Consider the following 9954-nt stretch of genomic DNA (forward strand, 5'->3'; position numbering starts at 1 on the left):
ATATTTTGTAAAATAAGTTTTAACGAAATTGTTTTATTGCGGTAGGCTTAGGCCTAGGTAGGCACATGGTGGTCAACGTAGTCGGGATCCCAGGACAATAGAGGTATCATAAAATTAATATGGAAAAGAGAAATATGCAGCAGGCAGACTATTTGAGAATAGTTGGGGAAAAGACAGTCTTGATTTGGAATTGAGATTGAACGGACGTCCTGGTGATCGCGAATTCGTTATTTCCTAAGTCTCGGTCTATCGCAAGATATTTATAATTTTGTTAGCATTCTAAGTTAAATTAATCTTGTACGAGTTTACCTACTCATTCTTGATAATTGATCTTATTGTAATTGGGAATATTAATTAATTGTAATAATAAAAATGGGTAAATCACAAAATGCTGAACCTCTAACAAAAGATCCTGCCTCTCCGACATATATATATATATATATATATAAGATTTACTTACATATTTAACAACTCTATATAAAAAATATGAGTACATATATACATATTAGGGCGTTTCAAAAAAAAGAAAATTTTTTTTTTTTTCTTGGAACCAGGCTCAAAAGTTTCGTTTGGATACCAAAATAGGTCTCTGAAAATATGAGCCCTTAATATTAATATTAAGGTTGTCCGCAGCGCACTTTTCGATTTCCCATAAGAATAACACAGGAAAAAAGTTTTTTTTTTGTTCTGATTTTTGTAACTAATGAACCATCGATTTCTTTGGAATTTTGATCAAATATTTTTGTAGAGAATTGAACGCTCTACAAAAAAGCTCTGATATCATTTTTCAATTACTCATCTCATTCAAAAGTTATTCAAGGTCAAAGATAAATTCATTATCAATTTAGTCGTTTTCTTTATAATCCTCCGAATTTTATTAGTTTCAAGGTCTTAAAATGAATTCATCTAAGCCTTGTAGAATATGTAATTAGCATTTTTCAGGTTGTCAGTTTCTCCATCCAAATGACTATTTACAGCAGCACACCAGTCAGTTAAAAATCTCCTAACGATCAAGTCAATAACTGATTCATTCAGTTGGGTTTGATGCTCCAAACACGATGACCATTGTCTATTAATGAGATTACAGTCCATTAACTCTTCAACCCTTAACTTCAAGATCTTACTTATTTCAGGCTTGTGGCACTGGGTAACCATGACATTGACAATGGCTGTAAGTACTTGATAGTACATAACGTCGAATGGTGAGTCTGACGCATTAAAACCTTTATTCCGCACGAAAGAAGTTTTACAATTCTTACATTCAACAACTTTTACCATTCGCTGGCTTATCTCATTGTTACGAGATAAGTGCTGAATTATATTTGGTTTAATTTTTGTCGATTTAGCTTTCGAAAACGGAATACTGCACTCGATAGTTGATGTTTCAGCAGAAACATCTATATCTTCTGTATCAGTTTCATTATCATCATTATCAACATAATCAAGATCAATTAAAAAGTTGTTGAACGTAGAAATTATATCTGAAAAATCGACACTCTCGGAATCATCATGCAAAGAACGATGTTCAGTGTTTCCATGGCGTACTTTGAATCTTCCTGCTTTGTCGATTAAAAAATTTCTTAAGTGCGAGGTGATTAACCTACAGGAAAGTTTTTTATTACAGCTTCTTTGCCTCAACCATCCGAACGTACTTCCCAAATCGTCTCGATTGAAATTTCTAGGGGAGAAAGATTTGAAGCCGTAACTAGACAAGATTTTCCACAATTTCTGAAAACCGTCTACGTTTTACTTCCAGTTGACGAGAGTCGGAACTGAGGCTTTTCGTTTCATGTTCTTCGGGTCAAGAAATCGCAGCTGAGCTAAAAAATATTTGCTACAGACCCAAAAATCATGGTGGAGACTATCAGAGGTCACGTCAGTTTGCAATGGGACTGTACTTTTCGAATGATCTGGTGAACCATTTATTGAGTCGAATAGTTTGTTTAAAAAACTAAGAATTTCAGCCGTAAACAATAAGTCTTCCTCGAGCCACACTTCTCCTTCGGTTGTCTCAATGGGATCTGCAATCAAACAAATATGTTACTCATCACGATTTAGATGAAATTATTCCAGTCACATTATTTACAAAAATACGTAAGCGTGTTTTAGATGTTTAAATAACAGAACCTTACGCAAAGAAATTATAAGCGTGAGCGCATGCGTGAGAGGGAAAAAATGTTTAGGTACGTGTTTAATTGGAAGATGTAAAATATAGTAGGGATGAATTTAGCACGTAAATGGCTTTTAAAATCATTAAAAAGAAGAAAAAAATCTATGTCAGCCCTTTCATTAGTATGCAACTCTTATAGAAAAGAAAAACGAGGAAAAATGATTATTTATGATGAACTAATATGAACATTTACCTGGAGATTCAATAACACTTTGTATTAAACTTGCTGTAGTTTGACTTAAAACTTGAGCAGCAGGGCGAACTCGCATTTTTTTAATTTTTTTAACATATATATGCTCATCAGTTAACTTGGTGACCCGTGAATTAGCCATCCGGTTTTTATCGACTCTATACGCCTTCTCGATGTCATCCCATTTAGCGTAATGAGTAGCGGAGACATCTTTATCAATGAATTGGAATAGTTTGAAAAATTCACGTTTTAATTCAGGCGTGTGAACATATTCTAATTTCTTCGTTAATAAATTGTTTCGAGAACCCTTGGTTAGATGAGGACTATCAAACAATGGAACGATTTCACAACCACGCCAAAGAATTGTAATATCCGGAAAATAATAGTGATATTCATAAGAATATACCTGAGTCTTCTTCTTCTTCTTCTTCTTCTTCTTCTTCTTCTTCTTCTTCTTCTTCTTCTTCTTCTTCTTCTTCTTCTTCTTCTTCTTCTTCTTCTTCTTCTTCTTCTTCTTCTTCTTCTTCTTCTTCTTCTTCTTCTTCTTCTTCTTCTTTCTTCTTTCTTCTTCTTTCTTCTTTCCTCCTCTTTCTTCTTCTTCTTCTCTTCCTTCTTTTTCTTTCTTCTTTCTTCTTCTTCTTCTTCTTCTTCTTCTTCTTTCTTTCTTCTTCTCTTCTTCTCTTCTTCTTTCTTCTTCTTTCTTCTTCTTTCTTCTTCTTCTCCTTCTCCTCCTCCTTCTTCTTCTTTCTTCTTTCTCCTTTCTTCTTTCTCTTCTTCTTTCTTTCTTCTTCTTTCTTTCTTTCTTTCTTTCTTTCTTCTTCTTCTTCTTCTTCTTCTTCTTCTTCTGTTCACCATAATAGTTCAGCACCTCCAGCACTCTCATCATCAGATATGACAGAATGATCATGGAAACATTTGCTAAATCTTTGGCACTAGAAACACCGTCAGTCACTCCCACTTAAACACAATTAGCATCTTGATCAGAAATCGCACCCAAAGCACGACGTTGCCAACCAAGGATGGGATTTCTATTAATGTCACGAGGAAAGTAATCTACGTTTATGTTACTCAGTGGAGTTTCAAGAGCTCGGACCTGCACATTAATGTCAGGATAAGTATCTTTAATTAAACATCTTCGCATCCCATTCATCTTGATTATTGAGGCTGAAAAATGTCTATGACACAAGTGATACTTATGAAGATTTTCAAAAGATACATTGTATATCCAAGATCCACAATTTATCATTTCCCTCCACGTTAGTGCACGAATTTCGTCTTTTGGGAAATAATGACTTTGGTCAGTATTTCCTGAACGACATACGAATGCAACACATTTCCACGGCATTTTAATTATTTTATTATAATAAATTATTGACAACTGTATTATTTATTACGACAAAAAGAAAATTCGAACAAGTCAGAATTGCGTTGACGTAGATTCATTCGGGAATTTCTATTGTGTAGAAGTCAAACAAATTACAATCGCGAGCGGCGCGGTGAACGGGTTAACGTATTATGCATATCAATATGTGTGTAGGAGAGAAGCACTAATACATGGAGTCCAATTTTTTACATATTTTACATCGTCGCGAAATTAATAAATATATATATTTGAGTGTTTCAAAAAAACAAACTATTTTTTTTTTTCGAAGAACTTTGAAAATTCTTCAGAGTATCCCTAATCGAAGACATTGTGAAAATCTCAGCCCTTAATATTAATGTATAGAGGTGGCTGTAATTAATTTTTTATTTCCATTTAAATAACATAGAAAAAAATTTTTTTTTACTTTTGAATTTTGCTAGTCAACAACGAAGCATTTTATAGCTATGATCTAATTTAACGATCTACAAAAATTGTCTGAATGAATATATGCGTACGGAGAACCATTTCGGAGTTATCAGGCCTTAAACATCGAACTGTTTAAAAAAATAATAATATTTATTTATAAATACGAAAAATCGATTTAAATCACTTAAATAAACAATATTATATATCAAAAAATTAAAATGATAAATTTCTCAGAGGTTTTTGATGAAAAGTTTTTATTAATTATTGATTACTGACTAATTTCACTGAACAGCGCTAAAAAAATACAGATGTATTACGAATTTATGGTCAATATACCTTCAATAGTACAATTTACATTAAGTTTTTTTTAGAACAGCTCGGACAAAAATTGTCGGACAAAAAATCGGACAAAAATTGCCGCCACGACAAAAATTGACGCTCACTTCCTCCATGATATCAGCTGATTGGCTTATCTGAAACAAAAAAACCCGCCGGGGTTTTAATCTGTATACTTAAATACATCGATTGGACTACGATCGAAAAAAAATTTTTTTGATTTCTATTTTTTTTGTATCAAAAAGTTGACAAAAAAAATGAAATTCGAATTTTTTTGTTCCGAAGTCTGTCAAAAATCCAATTTTTAAAAATTTTTTTTGATCGTAGTCCACCCGGTGTATTTGAGTATACAAATTAAAACCCCGCCGGGTTTTTTTATTTCAGATATGCTAATCAGCTGATATCATGGAAGAAGTAAGCATCAATTTTTTTTCGAAGCGGTCAAGCTATCTTAGACATTATCAGTATTAACTATTTAGTCACATAATAAGACCCACCAAGTAATAAACAACACTGTCTATCTTACGGAAACCGAAAAAGTTTTGAATCGCTTTATGTATTGATAATATTCTAATTTTAGTTATGATAATATTGATTCAGTGTAACAACTGTAAACTTTTGACAATTTCATTATGATGTCATTTTTTTTATATATCATATATTTTACTTATAAACTTCATAATATATTTATTAAATAACATATTCTATGTAGATAAATATATTTCAACTTGTAAATAAATAAATAACCTAATAAAAAGCACACCGTAATTGAAAAATGATTTATTTATAGTCATCTTTGTGAAATTAAAATTAATTTTCATGCCGTGAAGTATTATTAATTGCGAGTAAACTCCACAATAACACTACCAAAACTCCGAAAAAACACCAGCGAAACTCTTATAAAGCTCCGCAAAACATTGAAAAAAACTCGACAAAAACTCCCTAGCAACTCCGAAAATACTCAACAAAAACTCGACGAAAACGCCAAAAAAAACTCCACTGTAACTCCGAAAATATTCGACAAAAACGCGAGGAAAACACCATAGCGACTCCGAAAAAACTCGTCAAAAACTTCTCGAAAACTCCAATAATACACTTTTGTGACTCCGTGTCGTAACTGCACACAATACTCCTTGCATACACCTCTAAAACTCCGCGTAAACTCCGCTTATACCCTGATTAAACTCCAAGAGGGAGTATACTCCATAGTAACTCCGCGTAAACTCCGAGTTTACTCTGAGTCGTCGATACCGCTAGGGTGATAATAAAATTATCTTTAAAAAATTTTGTGGAAATGAAATAATGCTAGGTTTATAAATGACTATTTTTTGAGGATTTTTGTGCTATTTACCCTAGGTGACAATTAAAAATAAAAACCACTCACCAATTCGATCTTCATCAATATTATTAGCTACCTTTTTTACTGGAGGATTAATATGGAGAAAACCTCGTCGATTTGATTGTCTTTGGCCTTGCAAAAATAACTTTCGACTTTCATTAATGAGTTTCATTACTTTGTGATGTGCTATGTCGAATAATTTCTCAATATCGATCCAAACAGTGTGATGGCGAATGAGTTTTCTTACTGCAGAAATTTTCGCACAAGTCGGAATTCCAGCTTCAGATCATAAATCGAATACATTCTCAACCGTAGTTAATGCACTTTTCTTAATAGTCAAGCTTTGAGAACAATGATAATGAAAGAAAAGAGACATAACCTCTTTTAAGCTCGGCAGTTTGCTTCCTACAAATTTTGTAATTTGATAACCAATTAAATAAATTTGCTTCTCCATCTTAAGCTTAACAATGACATTTTATAAACACAATTACAAATAATTATAAATAAATTAAATATAATATTAATCTAATTTTAGTTTAAAACATTAACAATTACGTTTTTTTACTACGAAGTAATGTAAGATAAAAAAGCTCTGAGAGAGACAGGTTTGTGACGGCAGAAAGCGGAAATAATTAATGTATTATCATTTCTATAAAAATCATACTAACAATTCAATAAAAATTGATTGTTCAATTGAAGTACTATGTAACTATATAGCACTGAGTTAAATTACATAACCTAGAATTTTTAAAACTATTTCGTTAATAACAGTACATGACAATTTAAAAAATATGATAATTCATAAATTTTATCAATTAATAAATAATTTTCTTTTTCATGTTTATAATTTATTTTTAAAAAAGCAAAAAATTTTTTTAAAATAGTGAAAAATTATAACTTCGTAATTCATGAAATTTTATCATAAATTTATCATTTTAATTTTTTGATATATAATATTGTTTATTTAAGTGATTTAAATCGATTTTTCGTATTTATAAATAAATATTATTATTTTTTTAAACAGTTCGATGTTTAAGGCCTGATAACTCCGAAATGGTTCTCCGTACGCATATATTCATTCAGACAATTTTTGTAGATCGTTAAATTAGATCATAGCTATAAAATTTTTGTAGATCGTTAAATTAGATCATAGCTATAAAATGCTTCGTTGTTGACTAGCAAAATTCAAAAGTAAAAAAAAATTTTTTTCTATGTTATTTAAATGGAAATAAAAAATTAATTACAGCCACCTCTATACATTAATATTAAGGGCTGAGATTTTCACAATGTCTTCGATTAGGGATACTCTGAAGAATTTTCAAAGTTCTTCGAAAAAAAAAAAATAGTTTGTTTTTTTGAAACACTCTAATATATATATATATATATATATATATATATATATATATATATATATATATATATATATATATATATATATATATATATAATTTAACATAGAACAACAAAAAAGTCGCACAGCGAGAAACATAAAATCTGTCAAGTGATTATTTACTTGTTTTATGTATATATGTATATATTAGGGTGTGCCAAAATGTAACTTCCGTGGAGAACCTTTTAAAATTGGAATTTTGAGTTCCACTTTTAACAGCAGCGGTGTTTAGGCATTTCCTGAGATATTTTAGGTTGAAAGAATTCATTTGATTATTTATAGGCTTTTTAACAGGAGATTTAATTGGGCACTTCCGGCCAAATTTTGAATTTTCACCGGAAATGCCCAAACTAAGCTTCTGTTAAAAAATTCTATGAAAATCAAATACATCGTCTCACACCAAAATATCTCAGGAAATGCCCAAACGCAGCCCCTGTTAAGAGCAGAACTCAAAATTCCAATTTTAAAAGGTTCTCCACGGAAGTTACATTTTGGCACACCCCTAATATATATATGTAGAAGCAGGAAAAATATTTTGTTGTAAATATTTTCTATGCTTTTACTTTACTAAAAGGTATTCGTTTTTAAGTTGTTTTAAATTCAAGGATTAGACGAGTAACTAGTATTTCCAACATGCTGTCACCAGATGTCAAAATATACTTACTCTGTAAAATGGTTAAGAATATTGTAGCTTGAGTGCGAGTGAGAGAACGAGCAAGAGTGTATGAAGTATGCAAGTATGCTGCTGAGAGATGGGGGTGAGACAGGACCTAGAGGCCCAGGTAATTTTAAGAGATAATTTTTAAGGCAGTCTAATACCACCCAGGCTAGGAAACAGTTGTATGTAGTACTTCCCTTATCAATAAACATATTATTATACTTTTAATAAATATCGCCTCGTGCTGTAATTTCTTATCATTAATATAATTCTAAAAATCTATATTTTACATTTTGGAGGCTCGGTCCGGGATTACAGCGAACAGGTATATAAAAGTTTAATAAACTTAGACGAAAGACGGATTGTGAGGGAAGTAAGTTTCAAGACGTGAAGTGTTTTGTTCGATTTGATAAGTTTACATTGTGAAAATAATGGCTGATTGAGTTATTGACAATGTTGCGCGAGGTGTTGACGCGATGGAGTTGAACGAGGATCAACTCGCGCGGATGAGGGTTCCCGAGCTCAAGATGGAGCTCAGACAGAGGCACCTGCGAACCATTGGTCGTAAGCGTGAGCTATTAGAACGTCTGCGAGCTGCACTTTTGGTCGAACGAGAACGAGTTCAAGACGAAGAAGAAGACGAAGCAGATAGCAACGACGACGACGACGATGAAGAAGATGACGAAATTGAAGATAAAGACGAGATTGTTCCCCCGCGGAACGATCACCAGAACCAACCCCAGGTTCCGGAACACGATGATAAAGCTGGCTCTCGAGGAACACCGGTCATTCACCGACCCCGAGGAAGTCAGCAGCGCGTGCTGTTAACGTTCAAGGACGTTGAAGATACGCTGAAGAAGTTCAGTGGTGATGATCACACTGATGTACGACGATGGCTCCAAAAGTTCGAAGAGATGGCGGAACTATGCGAGTGGAATGATGTTCAAAAAGTAGCTTATTCCAAGCGACTATTAGAAGGTTCTGCGGAATTATTCGTGGAGTACGAAAATTGTAGCAGAACATGGATGAAATTAAAGAAGGTGCTGATGGAAGAGTTTGAGAAAACCGTAGACAGTTTACAAGTGCACCGGGAACTCGTGAAACGGAAGAAAAAATCTGACGAAACGCTACCGACCTATGCGTATAAGATGCTGCAAATCGCATCCCAAGTCAATCTCGAAGTGAGTGTAGTTATCAAGTATATAATCGAAGGTATTCCCGATGAAGCTGTAAACAAGTCAATCTTGTACGGAGCTCAAACAATTAAGGAACTGAAAGAACGATTCAGTCAGTACGAAAGCATGAAACAGGAAGCTGCAAAAACGAAGACCAGAGCATCGGAGCGAAGTGAAAAATCTGGAAAAGCTGACGACAGGAACAAGAAGAAAAATAGTGAAGTGAAATCAACCGCGGTATCAGAGAAACGTTGCTATAATTGCGGAAGTGATAAGCATGTAAGTTCCGCATGCCCCGATTCGCAAAAGGGCAGAAAGTGTTTTAGGTGCAATGGTTTCGGGCATATCGCGGCGGAGTGTCCAGAAAATAATAAGCCGAAAGATGTGTATGTTGTATCGCGGCCAAAGAAGGAAAAGTATCAAAAAATTGTTTCAATTAATGATTATAAGACTCTAGCATTAGTTGACACAGGTTGTGATCTAACTTTAATTTGTAAGAGTGAGTACGAGAGGTTGGGGGCACCGACCCTCAGAGAAACGTAGGTATGTTTTGAAGGTTTGGTGTCTGGTATGAATGCAACTATGGATGAGTTTACCGCTAGCATGACTGTAGAAAATGATGTATACATTGTTACTTATCATGTCGTACCTGATGCTATATTAAAACATCCTATTCTCCTGGATACTGATTTTCTAAATCAAGTTGAACTCCGCGTGCGGCATGGAGACGTTACATTTTTAAAAATTGATAAAGACGATCATGTTAACGTAGATGAATCGGGAGAATCTTACATCCACCCAATTAATGTTATTGATAAAGCCAATGAAATAGATTTGCTTCACATCACACAGAACCATTATCGGGAAGAGATTCTTAAGATTATAACAAATTATAAAACGGAGGATA

At 33.2% G+C, this 9954-nt stretch overlaps 1 protein-coding gene across 1 annotated transcript; it reads left to right on the plus strand.

Annotated features, from left to right (window-relative positions):
* The first annotated feature begins 8348 nt into the window (after positions 1–8348).
* On the plus strand, positions 8349–9595 carry LOC123261351 (stress response protein NST1-like). The gene has a single exon (XM_044722942.1). It carries the CDS (start codon positions 8349–8351, stop codon positions 9588–9590), a length of 1242 nt encoding a protein of 413 aa, XP_044578877.1. The 3' UTR covers positions 9591–9595.
* Positions 9596–9954: the final 359 nt, after the last annotated feature.

Source organism: Cotesia glomerata, linkage group LG3, assembly GCF_020080835.1.
Source record: "Cotesia glomerata isolate CgM1 linkage group LG3, MPM_Cglom_v2.3, whole genome shotgun sequence".
NCBI lineage: Eukaryota > Metazoa > Arthropoda > Insecta > Hymenoptera > Braconidae > Cotesia > Cotesia glomerata.

What these genes read in the sequence shown, in the direction of transcription:
- LOC123261351 (XM_044722942.1), top strand. Translation starts at nt 8,349, where the DNA reads ATGGAGTTGAACGAGGATCAACTCGCGCGGATGAGGGTTCCCGAGCTC.